This window comes from Eurosta solidaginis, chromosome 2, assembly GCF_040869045.1.
Source record: "Eurosta solidaginis isolate ZX-2024a chromosome 2, ASM4086904v1, whole genome shotgun sequence".
NCBI classification, from domain to species: Eukaryota; Metazoa; Arthropoda; class Insecta; order Diptera; family Tephritidae; genus Eurosta; species Eurosta solidaginis.
This window is the reverse complement of record NC_090320.1, coordinates 232935359-232953213: the sequence shown is the minus strand read 5'-3', so window position 1 is coordinate 232953213 and position 17855 is coordinate 232935359. Positions and strand designations below refer to the sequence as shown.

The following is a 17855-nucleotide window of genomic DNA, read 5'->3' as shown; positions in this document are numbered from 1 at the left end:
TTGTGTTGCTTTACGTATCTTTTGCTCTATACCTGTCACTGTAGCTAGTGCAGAACGTTCTTTCAGCGTCCTTGCAAGAATCAAAAACTTTCATAGATCGTGTTCATCTCAAGAGCTAGTTTCAGGACTTGCCACGCTTTGTGTTGAATCCGTTTTGGCAAGACAGTTAAATTTTGATATTGCTATAAGAAATTTTGCAGCGAAAAAAACAAGAAAAGACGCTCTTTGATATCCGCACCTTCTATCTATATATATAAAAAGAAGTGTACATTTTGATTGTCACTCCATAACTCGAGAACGGATAGAAAGATTGCCATGAAATTTTTATGAAAGATACAGGAAGGAGAGATGATGGTTAGTTGATTTTGAAATCCCAAATCGGTTTAGCCATTCTTGAGTTATGATTTTTTTTTTAGAAAAATACTATATAAAAGAAACTCAAGAACAGATCAACCAATATGGCTGAAAATTGGTGGAGAGGTAGCTTATGACCAGGGAACGGGCATACGATACTTTTTATCCCGTTCTGGCTAGGGTCTTGAGATCAAAACGTGGACTTTGGTAATCCTGGGATGTGTTTGTACAATATGGGTATCAAATGGAATCTGTTTATGAGTACTTTGATACTGAGTATTTTTCGTACCCCTGGGTAACTCGGGTCTCGAGATATAGGCCAAAACGTGGACCCGGGCACCCCTAGAATGTGTTTATACAATATGGATATCAAATGAAAGCTGTTGATGAGTGCTTTAGTACAGGGTAGTTTTCATACCTATTGGTGACTAAGGTATCGAGATATAAGGCCAAAACGAGAACCCGGGCACCCCTAGAATGTGTTTATATAATATGGATATCAAATGAAAGCTGTTGCTGAGTGCTTTACTACAGGGTAGTTTTCATACCTATTGGTGACTAGGGTCTCGAGATATAGGCCAAAACGTGGACCAGGGCTCCCCTAGAATGTTTTTATACAATTGGGTATCAAATGAAAGCTGTTGATGAGTGCTTTAGTACAGGGTAGTTTTCATACCTATTGGTGACTAAGGTATCGAGATATAAGGCCAAAACGTGGACCCGGGCACCCCTAGAATGTGTTTATATAATATGGATATCAAATGAAAGCTGTTTATGAGTGCTTTACTACAGTGTAGTTTTCATACCTATTGGTGACTAGGGTCTCTAGATATAGGCCAAAACGTGGACCCGGGCACCCCTAAAATGTGTTTATACAAAATGGATATCAAATGAAAGCTGTTGATGAGTGCTTTAGTACAGGGTAATTTTCATATCCCTGGGTGACTAGGGTCTCGAGATAAAGGCCAAAATATGCATCAGGGTAATACTAGGATGTGTTTTTACATTATGGGTATCAAATTGAAGCTGTTGATGTGTGCTTTAGTGCAGAGTAATTTTTATATCGCTGTGTGACTAGGGTCTCGAGATATAGGCCAAAACGTGGACCCGGATACCCCTAGAAGGTGTATGTAATATGGATAGCAAATGAAAGATGTTGATGTGTGCTTTAGTACAGAGTAATTTTTATATCGCTGAATGACAAGGGTCTTGAGATATAGTGCAAAACGTCGACCCGGATACCTGTACAATGTGTGTGTATTATGGATATCAAATGAAAGCTATTGCTGAGAGCTTTAAAGTAATTTCCATTGTAATATTCGATTTAGTAGCATCAACCTGGCAAAACTGATAAATAAGCATGCGAAGCCGAAATAAAGACATGAATTAATAATACCCACATACCTATATATGTACCTATGTACGTCCTATTCGATTTTCCTGAAATTTGGTGTATAAATTTGCCTGTATTAGTATTTACGATCCTTTTTTCCGGAAACTAGACCAGAGACGGACTGGGACTGGGATTAGGACCACCCTCTGGGACTGGCAATAAGAGATGAAGGAGAATGAGAAGAACTTGAGAGAAGAGAAAAGAGGGTAGGAGAAGGAGACTGAGAAAGAGATAGATTGAGACGAAATAGGGATAGATGAATCGAAAAAGACGGAGGGGGGAGTGAATAAAAGATTAAGAAAAATATAAGAGGGGGGAGGCAGAATTAGACGGAAAGATATTATTAAGATGTATGCAGATAGACCAATTTTAGGGCAGAACAAAGTCTGCCTGGTCTGCTAGTTTTGAATAATTAAAATTTATAATCTTCATTAAATTTATCAGAAATGTATTAAAATGTTACCAAATAACTAGAAAAGCTTATTTGAAACAATATGTGGCTGTTAAAGAATTTTATTTCTACGTTACAATAAAACAGTATAAATATTAAATATTCTGTGTTAATTTTATTTTCAGCTCTTAGTCCAAAAATATTTAGTTGATGTGGCAAAAATTTGTTTTGATGTAATCCATCAATACTGATTCATGAATACGACGTAATTAATCAAATGTATTAGTGGATTTTTTATAGGAGGCCCGTAAATTGTTTAGTCCCGGGCCCGGATTTTCTCTCTACGGCCCTGGTCATTTGTATAAGATTCTAATGGAAGATCAATTAGCCGATGTATTTCCTAGCACAGAAATAGCTCTTCGAATTTTTTTAACATTAATGATCACAAACTGTTCTGCCGAACAATCCTTCTTGCAATTAAAAAGAATCAAAGCTGCTGAAAGAGCTACAACGCGACAAGACCGACTCGAGATGTTAGGTATACTTTGCATTGAGTAAGATTTATTGAACCAAATCGATATTGATGATGAATTTGACGAAAACTAATGTAGAAAACGACATGTTTAAAATGTTGATAGTAATTTTATTGATATTATTACATTGTGACAAAAAATTCTTATGAAAGATATGTTTGTATTTTTTAATCGAAAAAAGAAGGGAACGGACGTGAAAAAAGGGCACCCAAATTGTTGGTTGCCTAGGGCCCCGTTGAGGATTAATGCGGCCCTGGGCAGACTCTAGGTCCCCAGACTGTGACTGCTGCTTTACAGAAAACCCATTTTTGTCCAGTATTTTGTATGTATGTATGTAGATAAGTATGATTTGCTTATTGTTCGCTAGCTAGTATCATTAACACTCATACAACTCTTAAACTGTAGGGTTTTAACAAACAACGTCGTGTAGCTATGTCGTGTAGGCTATGAATAGGTACATATGTATGCACACTGCTGTATCGCATCATCTACTTTTAGCAACTCCAGAGATACTCCAATTTTCTCGAATTCTCTACGCGCATATACAACGGATTTTTGACATAGAGAAACAGTTGGTGGTGAGTAATAGAATAGATTTTGTATACATATATACATATATATACATATATACTAATCTCTATTTATTTTGTTTATATATATGGATGTATAGTATCTATGTATGTGCATATACAGACAGAAATACTAGTTATTTATGATTGTAGGTAAGGTTAATTTCCAGCTGTTTCGATAGAAACAATGGAGCACAATGGAAATGTATGTATGCTGAGATATGTAAGCATGTACACGTATCTATATACAATGTTTAATATTGGCATATATACATACATAGGTAAAAGCTTCAAGTACAAGAGGAAGTGCATACAAAGCAAATATTTTGGTACCTACATAAGACAAAAAACTAAAAACGAAAACTGCGCAGTGTTAGAAATGAAACAAAAATGGTAAAATATCCACTAAAAGCACTCAGCCGTTTGATAAATGTTCCCCAACCGGTCTCCCCATATCTCGATACAGAGAGAAATTGAGAGCAAAGCCCAAAGAAATACAAAAATAGGTAAGGAGCCCCTAACTTCGGTTGAATTCCAGCATTTTATATCCCTTGGTGAGTAATCAATTTGCGAAATCTGCCGCCTAAGCGTTAAAGTCTGCATATAGCGGAACCTTTTCAAGTGGTTTCCAGTGTAATTTATAGCTTATTTTGTTGTTGTAGCGATAAGGACATTCCCGAAGGTTTTAGGGAGTATTATCGATGTTGATGTTGTCTTTTGCCGGACATAGATACGGTTTGTTTTGGTAACAAGTATCATTCAGGTACTAGCCCCACCATCTCGGGAAGGATTTAGTATGAACACATTAAACCTTCTAGGCCATACCGCCGAACCCATAGGCGCACTATCTTTCACTAAGTTTTGTGAAACCCCCAAATGCTAAACGTTTTCTAAGGACGTTCACACGACTACTGTCGAAAAAAACAGCTTTCTTTGCATACATATCGCACACTAACTGCAAAAGACTCATAACTTAAAATTTTTCAAAATATGTTTTTTCCCATAAACCAATTCACAGTACACATCTCTAACTGCGCCTTAAATTTCGTTATTATTTTCTTCTTAAACTGGAAAATTACCGTTATGCCAGTTGATTGCATCGCTTGCGCTGTATCAACTAATGAGTACTATTTTTAGTTGTGACAATGTGCTTAAGAGGCGGCCACCGTGGTGTGATGGTAGCGTGCTCCGCCTACCACACCGTATGCCCTGGGTTCGCACCCCGGGCAAAGCAACATCAACATTTTAGAAATAAGGTTTTTAAATTAGAAGAAAATTTTTCTAAGCGGGTCGCCCCTCGGCAGTGTTTGGCAAGCGCTCAGGGTGTATTTCTGCCATGAAAAGCTCTTAGTGAAAACTCACCTGCCTTGCAGATGCCGTTCGGTGTCGGCATAAAACATGTAGGTCCCGTCCGGGAAAATCAAGAGGAGCACGACGCAAATTGGAAGAGAAGCTCGGCCTTAGATCTCTTCGGAGGTTATCGCGCCTTATATTTTTATTTTTTTTATTTAATGTGCTTGAGAACAAGTGAACAGTTTTTTTTACGCATAAAGCGTATTATTTTGAATTCTGACTATCTTGCTGCAAAAATTTTTTAACTCTGTTGTGTATTAATTAAAATTGTGTCTTTTTATACGTAAAGAGTAAGTAAATTTGCTTTTATCATTGTGAAATGTGCCTTTTTGATGCAATAATTGTCATATATAATTGTCATAAATAGTCATAATTCAAAATTGCTATATATTTTGTCCGTAAACAAATAATTATAACAAAATTTCGTCAATTCATTTTATAATGAAGGTATCCTTTGTAAAACTGGATTTCAGTACAGCATTACAGACGTTTTCACATAAACCGTTTTTCTTCTCTCCTGAACATTTACATTTTTCAAGTTGTGACTCTTTTGTAGTTAGTGTGCGATATGTATTTACTTTTGATGATACTAACACCACCAACGAAACCATAGCACTTCGGTTTGGTAGGTAGCATGCAAACTACTATGAGGTTGATATAATTATAACAATTACATATATACTCTTTGATGTCAGCCAGTGGGTATAAAATTAATGTACATATACATACAAGTATTAACCACTTTTCTACATACATTAATATCTATATTATATGTATGTGTATGCAACTGAGCTAACAGTTCCACTGGCAATGGCAACAAAGAAAAACAATAACAGAGGCAAAACGGCGCTTTTCTCACCGGCTCTCCGATGGGTATATAAACGGAAATGCGCAGCTGAAATCTAGTTTAATTGAATAACAAATTTCGTTAAGCAAAGACGCAGCTTTATACGCTAAATAAGCGAATTTTCTGCAAAAAAATTTTAAATATTATAATTTAAACTATTGATTACTATACAAAGTAAAAATAACCCAGAAGAGAAAAGTGAAACTCCGACATTAAACTGAAAAGAGAGAGAACCAGATAAAAACAGCTAATTTGTTATCTTTGAAATTAATTAAAACCAAGGTTTTAACAAAAAAAAAACAAAATGTCTGAGGCACATATCGATGAATACGAACACTACAATTATGATCACGACAAACACATATTTTCTGGACGAAGTGGCAAACAACGCAGCAAAAAGGAGGCACAGGAACACACCAATCATTTCGATCCTAATGGACATTCAAGAAAATTAGTCACAAAATTTATGAATACAAATAATAATCGAAAATTGAGCGAAAGTGGAAAAAATTGAATGCATTTTGGTGAAAACGAAGTTAATGAAGCACAACAAGGAGAAGAAGAAGTAGCATCAACGGAAGGAGTACCAAAACAAAACAAAAAAAAAACGTTACAAAGAGTGAGGAAAAAAGCAAACATTGAATTTAAAAACAAGCAAAAAAAATTTAAACGAGACGAAGGAAGAAAGGCGTTCAGAAAAGGAGGAGAAATCAGATTACATTGGAGCAGTAGAAAAAAAAAATAGCAAGAGCATTAAGCTGGTAAGGATTTTGTGTCGTGTTTTATTTTTACACCAAGCAAGTGCAGTAAGTAAGCAAGAAGAGAAGTGGTGTTATTAAGCAGCTTGCAGTGAGTGGCAGCCAACAACAACTTGCAGAAACTGCACTGTGTGTGCAGCGTATGCAAGTTGTGCGGTGGCTGTTCACACTCGCTTAATATTGCAACAACAACAACGCAAGATAAAACATACAAGATAAGAAAAATCGCGAATTTAAAATTAAAACACATACACACATTTATAAATACATGTATAATAAATGTTAATATTTTTATTTAATAATATTTATGTATGTGGCTTATTGATAGACATTATTCATATTTTCTTGCAAACTTATTTCTATTATTTATTAAAATTAATATTTTCATTTAAACAATTATAAACTTGCCTATGTAATTTGTATGTATATACACAGCACGTATATAAATCTTTCACATTCGTATTAATTACTCATTCATATATGCATATGTGCATACATACATACTAAATAAGTATGTATGTTTCTTTTTAAAATTATATGTATTAGTTGAGTTTGAACTTTTTGAGACTGTAATAAGCATGAAGCTGCAGTTAAATTATTTGAATAACAAAATGAATGAATATTTAATAAAAAGATACAAAATAAAACTGAAAAAAAAATATATGTTTTCTTTAAAATACTTCTGATAGGGACTCGGTTATCGAGCTCGTTCATTTGGTCGAAATTTTCCACTCATTTCAATGTCGTACTTACCCATCGACATCTCCAGCTTCCTCAATTCATCGGCAACGAATTATGGGATTCAAGGGGTTGAAAGCGCAATACAAAGCTTCCGCAATCCAATTATCAACCTCACCTACGCGAGGGGAATCCTGTTACAAATATGTTTCATACACATATTTAGCAGGCGAGGCTCTGGCGACCCCGTGTTCCTCATATAACTGGGGGGTGGGGAGGGCGGTATGGCCTAGAAGGTTTAATGTCGTCATATTAATCGTTCCCGAGATGGTCAGGCTAGTACCTTAATGATGCTTTGTTACCGGAACATACCGGATATACATATATCCGGCGAAGTACCAGCAACGTCGATACACTCCCCAAAGCCTTCGGGGAGCGTCTTTACCGTTATTACAACAACATCATCTTGTATAAAAAGAACTCCGACCTTTAAAGTTGCTCGAAATTTAAAGTCATAGTAGATGTAACTAGGCAGCGTCGCTCTCATTCTCCACAACACAGTGCGGTGCGCAGAAAATCGCCAGACATTGAACATTGAAAGATGAAATAGCGATCTCGTATGTATATCCCGATTAAAGGCTTCTATCTCCGCGTGGAAACTGCTAGTTTCCCTGCTAAACCGTCGGCCACTCTTGTTGTTGTTGTTGTAGCGATACGGTTGCTCCCCGAAGGTTTAGGGAGTGATCGATGTGATGGTCCTTTGCCGTTTACAGATCCGGTACGCTCCGGTAACACAGCATCATTAAGGTGCTGGCCCGACCATCTCGGGAACGATTTATATGGCCACATTAAACCTTCAGGCCAATCCGGTATTTTAGTCGCCTCTTACGACAGGCATACCTACCGCGGGTATATTCTAACCCCCTGACCCGCTGGGGTACGTCAGGGCCACTCTCTTTACCATCTGTTGGCTGTAGGGCTAATTCCAATTGAACATCAATGATAGTGACGGTCTTGCCGCTATCATTCCGCCAACATGCTTAACTTTGAGGCTCACACAATTTAACGTTATGCTCAGCAAGCACCCAAAGTTTGGATAGTAGCATACATATGTATCATCTATGCAAACATTTGCTGAGGAATATCAGGGGTATATCTAAGGCCCGGTTTTTCAGTGTGAGTTTAAAGATATCGATTTGATACTTACTCAGTTTTTAAGTGCGAATCGAAGCTGTTTATAGAGTCAATCCCACTCTTGCGCTGCCACTATCATCATTTACATAAAATTTTACTGCTGGTCACATTAAAAGGGACAAAAGAGCAGGTTTAAATTCTAAGGCGCATAATCATAGTCAAAATAAAATAGATTTTAAATTTAGTTGCAGCTTTTTGACATAATTTTCTATGAGCTATCTGCCAAAAAAGCTGAAACTAAATTTAAAACCTATTTTATTTTGACTATGATTATGCGCCTAGTTCACTTAAACCCACACTGAAAAACCGGGCCTAAGAGAGAAAAAAAGCACAGTATATTAAAATAAAAAAAATTAGTTTTGACAAAAAATCAAAAACCTAGCCAGCATTTTTTGAAAATTTTGATCAAAAAATATTTAATTATCATACCCCACGATGATTAAAACGTTCAAATTTAAAAGCATTTTGTGTTCGAAAATTAACGTATCGTCGAGAGAAAAATGTACCTTAAATGTGATTAATCTTGAATAATCATTTGTGATTCCTATTCAAAACGCTTTTCATTCATATTTGATATCATTGTAAAATTGAGCTTTAATTGTTTTAGAGTAATATTTGACTGCTTTTCACAGTCATTTTCTGATCATATTCGTGAACATATTTCAATCGTTTTGGTAGAGATAGTTGAATCATTTTTGAATGCGATTATGATGCATTTATTCTTCATATCTCATTCAAAATAAGATATTACATAATAATCTGATTTCATCAGGGAAAGAAAGCATGCGAAAGTGAGCTATTCGAACCACAGGTAACTAGCAAACAAACTTGACCGATATACACCTGCTACTACACCATCCAACATCAGCATTATCGTCTGCGTTGTAAAATACGGATACGATACGGGATGTTGAACACGTATCCAGGTACATATGTCAAGATAGTTTCACTTACCTGGGGTTCAAATAGCTCACAACCTTTGTATTGTCCAATCATTATGTATTTTCTGGGAAGCCGAAGTTGGAGAAATGGTAGGGGAAATCTTCGGTCACGAGCAGCATTACATTATTTTTTGTCTTGAAGAATCTTGAAGAATATCTTTTGCATAAATAATAAAATTTTTATATATTTCTTCTTAGCTTCATGATTGAAAAAATATGTGTATGAGAAAAAAATAAGATTTTTAGTATTAAACATATATGTAAGTAGGCTTTCCAATCTATATTTTATGTGCGAATAAAACTAAATTATTCCATTTTTAATGAAAAGTAAAATTTCAACAAGTATAAAATTCATTATTCAGTCAACAAATATAGTCAAAAAATATTCAGAAAGCTGAATGAAAAATGATTATAAATTTTTGATCACCTAAACGTAAACAATATAATAAGATTTTCAATTAGAAGAAAATTTTTCTAAGCGGGGTCGCCCCTCGGAAGTGTCTGGCAAGCGCTCCGATTGTATTTCTGCCATGAAAAGCTCTCAGTGAAAACTCATCTGCCTTGCAGATGCCGTTCGGAGTCGGCATAAAACATGTAGGTCCCGTCCGGCCAATTTGTAGGGAAAAATCAAGAGGAGCACGACGCAAATTGGAAGAGAAGCTCGGCCTTAGATCTCTTCGGAGGTTATCGCGCCTTACATTTATTTATTTTTAAACGTAAACACATTTGATTCAAATATGATTCCAAAATGTGATTGAAAAATTATATTCAGTTTTTGTTCATCAAGAGTATTCATATTTGATTATTTCTTTTGTTCAATTGTATGATGGCTCATTATTTAGTCAGAAAGAGAAATCAAATTGTATTGATATGTAGGTAAATTCAAAATTGAATCACCTAAATGCTGAGTGGGAATAGTCTAAATAAACATTGCTCGAACTACTCGAAACGCTTGAGCTAAGCTCGAAATTTTTCGAGTAATAAGCACTGAGCAGTTGTGCGAGTACACGTTGCTCATACATGCTCGAAAATGTGTGAACAAAATAGAGAGCTCTACTTTAAAAGGCACAGAAAATTAGATTTTAGTTTTGTCGTTTAGGAGCGCTAGCGGTACGACCTGTAAGATATTCTCCAAAAAAATCCCTTGTAAAATTTTCCAGAAAATAATTTTCTGGAACATTTAAACCCTCTAGATGCACATTAAATGTCATCCCATGCGATCATTGTATGAGGCCAAAACAAGCCTTTGTCGCAAAGTTGAAATGTTTGCGTCTAACATTTTACTAAAACGAGGTGCTGAGTGAGATATCACTCTATCACGGCTGGCGGTTCGAAAGCGCTGTATATCAGAAAATTGAAAAATGCCCTGTTTTTGAATCTTTTATGTCCACCCCGCGATTAAAGCTGCTAACTCCACTTTTCAAAAAACAACGACTTTTTGATTCTGATGAAAGGAGACGATTTCTGCACATACTAGTGGCAAAAACTAAGAAGTTTTTTATTATACATAAAACAATTATTAAAAACAAGTAAGGGTGGGAGTTTCTGTCGTCATTAATTTCAGTTTTTTGACACTAAGTATTATTAAAGGTATGATTGTTTATTAAACAAATTCGCATATCCTACTAAAAATTTTCTTATTTATAAAGGATGTAAGTGGATTGAGCTTTTGCGCCAGTGCCACGCCCATTTTCAAATGCTTTTAGTTTTCCAATTTCTTGTTATGCATAGATAAATACACGCATAAATAGCCATATTCTCGTCAGCTCTCATCAACTTATCTGCTAAAAAATTATTTCTGTACAGTGTATTTTGTACGCACAGAAGCTCATAGCCTCAATCGGCTATTATTTTCGACCATGGCCCGATTAACAAGTAAGCAGAATAGGCAGTTGCATGGAGCCTCCGATTTTAGGGGGCCCCCGAAAAATGAAAAAGACTTCTACAATTTTCTTACAAATATAAAATTCTACAGAGTGAAAAATATAATCAGAACTGAAAATAAGTTTTACTCAAATAAATAAAAATGACAAAAGCTTTCCTCGAAATCATCGACAATCTTCACAGTGAAAGTATATGGAAGTTTCAGAGAGATTGGCATTTGTCATCAACTTTTCTCTAAGTGATGGAGACCTCCGCGAAGCTATAAATAACTTAGTTCGTTTTTATTTTAGAGATTTGCAAGAATTTTTCGTTGAATTGAAACAATTCCATTACGTGAACTCCAGATACACTGATGCACAAAAAACTCATAGTCATTTGTATAAGATTCTAATGGAAGATCAATTAACCGATGTATTTCTTAGCACAGAAACAGCTCTTTCACAAACTGTTCTGCCGAACGGTCCTTCTCGAAATAAAAAAGAATCAAATCTGCTGAAAGAGCTACAACGCGACAAGAGCGACTCGAGATGTTAGGTATACTTTGCATTGAGTCAGATTTATTGAACAAAATCGATCACCCCTATTCTGCATTTCGATTACGTTCCCGTTCTACTCTCCGCTTTAATCGAAGTTCGGTATTCTGCATTATGACGAAATCGTAACGAGAGAGGAAGAACAAATGATTTTTCGAAATCAGCTGTTTGTACGGAAAGTGTGAACATTGGAACAAAATAAATTAAAGAAAATTAAAAAAAAAACACTTAAAAACATTTATATTTTATTATCCACGCCATTTTGTACAAAAAAGGCAACAGAATATATTGCCGCAGTGTTATATTTTTTTGAGTGAAGTGCTTTCATAATTGTAAGTGTGTTTTTGTCGTTCTTTTGGCCAATCCTCTGCCGTGGCCACCATCTTTTGTTAAAACGGATTCCTGCACGAATATAGTTGACATTTTCTGAATTTTATGGATGCTAAATTCATTGCACTGGCCTAAAATACTTTATAAAGGTTTATTTATTCTTTCCGCAAGGATTGTTTACGTTTTCGCTTCACCTTCCTCTACTCCGGCAGCTTGCTTTGGCATATAACTGGACCCAACGAACAGACACAAATTATAGCTGTCTATTATAATGGAATCAATAGCCGCGGCATGATTTGTGGAGTTGGAAAGCAACGCATACGAAAATGGACAGGCGAGAATGGAAATGCAAATATTGCAAGATTTGTATAATCCATTTGAGATGAGTGACGAATTGTAAGACATTGAACCTAAAATTGGTAAAGTTTAATTTATTTTCCTATTTAGGTTCAAAAAAAACTTTCGACTTAACAAGGATGCCTTCAAGTATGTGTTAGATACTTTTGCGGGGCAAATACGTCCAAAGACTTCGACATCGACATGTTGTTTTTGACCTGGAAACATATAAAAAACAATCATCATCAAGCCTTTTACGTTTCTTAACAAGTTTTACTTACATTTTTGTTAAAATTCTGTTATAAATTAATAAAAAAGAAAATATTTTCCGCCAACTAATTTGCAACTTAGAAAAACGGAACTACGATCGAAATGCTCAAAATCGAACGATTCGAAGTTGGATCGAAAGAGATTGGAACACAGAATACCAAAATTGACAAATCGAAAAAATTCCAATCCAAGTCGAAATGCAGAATAGGGCTGGATATTGATGATATAATTGATGAATTTGCCGAAAACAAATGTAGAAAACGACATGTTTAAAATGTAGATAGTAATTTTATTGATATTATTACATTGTGACAATAAAATTTTTATGAAAGATATTATGTATTTTTTAATCGAAGGAAGAAGGGAACGGGCGTGAAAAAAGGGCCCCAAATCGGTGGTTGCCTAGGGCCGGTTAATGCGGCCCTGCTCTTGCCCAACACTTGCGACATCCCCGCGTTTAGAACGGCACCATAAACCATCATCACAGCACACTTGAGTTCAACGAAAAAGCGAACACAACAAAACATATACATATTATCAAGTCGGTCGGTTATTTATAACAACATAGAGCAATGCGATAAAAAAAAAACAGAAAACATAATAAAAAAGAAGAACACGTAAAAACTATTAAATATCGGGAGAAACATATGCCGCTACAAGCTTGAAACTAGGAATATAGGCCCCTATTATGAACATTTTTCGATCTTCGCTGGCTTTCGAACATCGAAAATCGAATTAAAAATTGGTATTATGACATCTAATCTCTGTCGAAATTTTCGTTGTGTATCTAATTTTGAAGCGAATAGAAAGTTGTTGTCAGCACTGTATCGAATTAGAAGAAAATTGTTTGAAACCTAAGTTTTTTGTGTTTATCTTCTACTTTTTTGCTACCTAATAGTAATTTCAAACTATTTGTGTTAATCGTATATAGTGTAGGATGCTTTATTTTTATTAAAATTAATATCCACACAAAAATTATTTAAAAGAAAATGTTATATTTTCATGGTGCAAAATTGAATAATAATGAAAATTTTTGAAAATACAAAAATCACAATTGAAAATTAAAATATTGTAAAACATATTAAAATTACAAAGTTCAAAGTAACATAATAACAAAGTTAAATAAAACAAGTAAGGATGGCTAAGTTCGGGTGTAACCGAACATTATATACTCAGCTGAGAGCTTTGGAGACAAAATAAGGGAAAATCACCATTTAGCAAAATGAACCTAGGGTAACCCTGGAATGTGTTTGTATGACATGGGTTTCAAATGGAAGGTATTAAAGAGTATTTTAAAAGGGAGTGCGCAATAGTTATATAGGTGGACGTCATTTCGGGATATCGACATAAAGGTGGACCAGGGGTGACTCTGAAATGTGTGTTGTACGATATGGGTATCAAATGAAAGGTGTTAATGAATATTTTGAAAGGGAGTGGGCCTTAGTTCTATGGGTGGACGCCTTTTTGAGATATCGCCATAAAGGTGGAACAGAGGTGACTCTAGAATGTGTTTATACGATATGGGTATCGAATGAAATTGTTAATTGTATTTTAAAAGAGAGTGGCCCTTAGTTGTATATGTGAAGGCGTTTTCGAGATATAGATCAAAATGTGGATCAGGGTGACCCAGAACATCATCTGTCGGGTACCGCTAATTTATTTATATATGTCATACCACGAACAGTATTCCTGCCAAGATTCCAAGGGCTTTTGATTTCGTCCTGCAGAACTTTTTCATTTTCTTCTACTTAATATGGTAGGTGTCGCGCCCATTTTACAAAGTTTTATCTAAAGTTATATTTTGCGTCAATAAACCAAACCAATTACCATATTTCATCCCTTTTTTCATATTTGGTATAGAATTATGGCATTTTTTTCATTCTTCGTAATTTTCGATATCGAAAAGGTGGGCGTGGTCATTTCGGCTATTTTTTATGCCAAGATAAAGTGAGTTCAGATAAGTACGTGAACTAAGTTCAGTAAATATATATCGATTTTTGCTCAGGTTATCGTGTTAACTGCCGAGCGGAAGCACAGACGGTCGACTGTGTATAAAAACTGAGCGTGGCTTCAACCGATTTCGCCCATTTTCACAGAAAACAGTTATCGTCATAGAATCTATGCACCTACCAAATTTCACAAGGATTGGTAAATTTTTGTTCGGCTTATGTCATTAAAAGTATTCTAGACGAATTAAATGAAAAATGGCGGAGCCACGCCAATTTTGAAATTTTCTTTTATTTTTGTATTTTGTTGCACCATATCATTACTGGAGTTGAATGTTGACATAATTTACTTATATATTGTAAACATATAAAATTTTTTGTTAAAATTTGACTTCAAACATTTTTTTTTAAAGTGGGCGTGTTCGTCATCCGATTTTGCTAATTTTTGTTTAGCACACATATAGTAATAGGAGTAACGTGCCTGCCAAATCTCATCCTGATATCTTCAACGACTGCGAAATTACAGCTTGCAAAACTTTTAAATTACCTTCTTTTAAAAGTGGGCGGTGCCACGCCCATTGTCCAAAATTTTACTAATTTTATATTTTGCGTCATAAGGTCAACGCACCTACCAAGTTTCACCGCTTTATCCGTCTTTGATAATGAATTATCGCACTTTTTCCGTTTTTCGAAATTTTCGATATCGAAAGAGTGGGCGTGGTTGCAGTCCGATTTCGTTCATTTTAAATAGCGATCTGAGATGAGCGCCCAGGAACCTACATTTCATCAAGATACCTCAAAATTTACCCAAGTTATCGTGTTTACGGACGGACGGACGGACATGGCTAAATGAATTTCTTTTTTCGCCCTGATGATTTTGGTATATAGAAGTCTATATCTATCTCGATTATTTTATGCCGTTACGGATTACCGTTATGCGAACAAAGTTAATATACTCTGTGAGCTCTGCTCAGCTGAGTATAATAATTCAGTCAATATAATTTAAGAACCCTACATATAGGTCCAAGGTCGTGAATACAAAACAACTGCTTGCAAGACTGGTTTCAAAAATTGGACAAAATCCGTTTATAACAAAAGGAACTTGCAGAAAAAATTCCGAGTGAATTCTCGTACCCGATGCTCGGTCGAAACAATCCCTAGCGCAAAACCGGAGAATTGGTGCCAATTTCAAAATGGTTGGAATAGACTTGGCTCTTGTGCATTTTTGCAGCCATTCATTTTTACTGGATAGCAAGTCCAAGAACGCTCATAATGAAGTTTACTTTTTAACACACGTAACAACATGTTTAGAAAGTTACAATGTTTAGAAAGCTACAATTACGCGTTGAAATTCATTTCAGCGTTTTATACTTCTAGCTAGTTCCAGTACTTAAGCTTTTTTCTTCATAATAAATAATTTTGCTTTTTTTTATTTGACAGATTATGGGAATGTGCTTTTCTTAACGGTTGAATTTATCGAATTATCGAAAAATTACACTAGTCTTGATCGAATGAGTGTCATAATACCGAATTAAAATTCGTTCGATCAGCTCTTTCGACCACAGTCGAAGATCGAATTTGTCTCATAATAGGGCCATAGTTCAGAACCCGATGACAATGTAATAATAAGAAAAAAAAATCGTCGCTAGGTGGCGCAAGGATCGAGATATTCACAAAAATCGTATTTGTGGTTGGTCCGATTTGGCTCATATTTGGAACACATAATACATAAAATAATAGAAAGCTAACTATGAAAAAAACCCCGATAGGTGGCGCAAGGATCGAGATATTCACAAAAATCGTATTTGTGGTCCGATTTGGCTCATATTTGAAACACATCATACATACAAGAATAGAAAGCGACATATGAAAAAAAATCGCCGCTAGGTGGCGCAAAGATCGAGATATTCAAAAAAATCGTATTTGTGGTCCGATTTGGTCCCTATTTGGACCCTATTTGGAACACATAATACATACATGAATAGAAAGCGACCTATGATGTCCGATTTGGTTCATATTTGGAACAATTATTACATGCAGTCCGGTAGAAGTGACATCAAAATATTTTGGAGTTGGAGGAGGGACAAGCATACGTGGCGCGGAGTCAAGTAAAGTCTTTGGAAGGATTATGTATTGAGGACTTAGATTGTAACAAATTGTCAGGAGAGTCCTTGTAATAATGAGTCACTAAATGAACTAAATAGAATGAGAAATAGTAGGCAATTAAATAAAGACTAAAAACTTGAAAATAAAATAATTAAAACAAATTTTCAGTTTTTATTGACGCCTTATTACGTTTTTATTGAAAACAATACTTACATGAAATAATAATAATACTAAAAGCTAGAAAATAATTAGGTAGGTCCTAGGTACTAGTCATCACACTTCTCATCAATCTAGGGCGTTGATCAGACAACTAAATAGAAGCGTTGGACGCGTCAAATTTCTATTGATAGTCATAAATATAAGACCAACTGAACCCTAATCAGGTTATGCTACGCCTCACATTTTTAGAAATTTCACGCGGCCAACGCTTTTATTTAACTGTCTGATCAACGCCCTAGATTGATGAGGAGTGTGATGACTAGTACCTAGGACCTAACTAATTATTTTCTAGCTTTTAGTATTATTATTATTTCATGTACGTATTGTTTTCAATAAAACCGTTTAAACTTAAAATTTTTTTTTTATTTTTTTTTTTTTGATGAGTTTTAAATTTAAAAACAATTTTTCTTTTATGAGGAGGAAGCATCGAAAGCCATAAAGTCACTTTGGGGCTTTAACTCATTTGCATTTGTTGATACAACTTCTTGTTTTTGCTCTTTGTACAACTTGTTTTTGCTTAAACATTGGCTAGTTGTACTCTTATGGTATTTGAAATGTGCACTTTTACTTGTGGTTGTCTCTTACCACACACAGATCAATGTTAGTAAACCCATTAAGCAAAAAAGTATCCAGAGCCAATGAAAGCTCTAAGATATTGTTATATATTTTGTGCAAGCAGTCTTCTGGTCTTCATGTAGTACATTTTAATGCTCGGAGTCTTAATGGTGATAAACTGGACTACGTTAGACATGTCTTCGAGGGTTCCCTAGTTGACGTAGTTTGTGTATCGGAAACCTGGTTTAGCCCTACTATTCCAGATTCTGTCTATAGCATTTCTAACTACAACCTCATTCGCCATGACAGGTGTAACCAACGAGGAGGAGGTGTGACAGTATATTGTAAATCGTCGGAAATCTTCTTCCTTGGACACTGAGTTTATTATAACGGAAGTTTCTGATGGTGCAAAAAGTATATTAGTATCGTGTGTATATAATCCTCGTAAGTGTTGTTTGTTGGATTCTTTTTTTGTGGAACTATCCATGTTTGTTATTGACTACGAGTTTTTTGTTATTTGTGGTGATTTTAATGTGAACTTATTAACAAATGACTCCTTTTACTGCAAGCTACATATATGAACATGTAACTGCAGCGGGACTTTCTATAGTAAATAAAATAGTACCTACGAGATTTGCTCATAACGCAAATCCAAGCCTCTTAGA

At 35.2% G+C, this 17855-nt stretch overlaps 1 protein-coding gene across 1 annotated transcript; it reads left to right on the top strand.

Moving 5' to 3' along the window:
• The first annotated feature begins 5494 nt into the window (after positions 1-5494).
• On the top strand, positions 5495-6857 carry LOC137240684 (nuclear protein 1). Its single transcript, XM_067767260.1, has one exon. The coding sequence runs from the start codon at positions 5745-5747 to the stop codon at positions 5952-5954; it is 210 nt and encodes a 69-aa protein (XP_067623361.1). The 5' UTR covers positions 5495-5744; the 3' UTR covers positions 5955-6857.
• The last annotated feature ends 10998 nt before the right edge of the window (positions 6858-17855 follow it).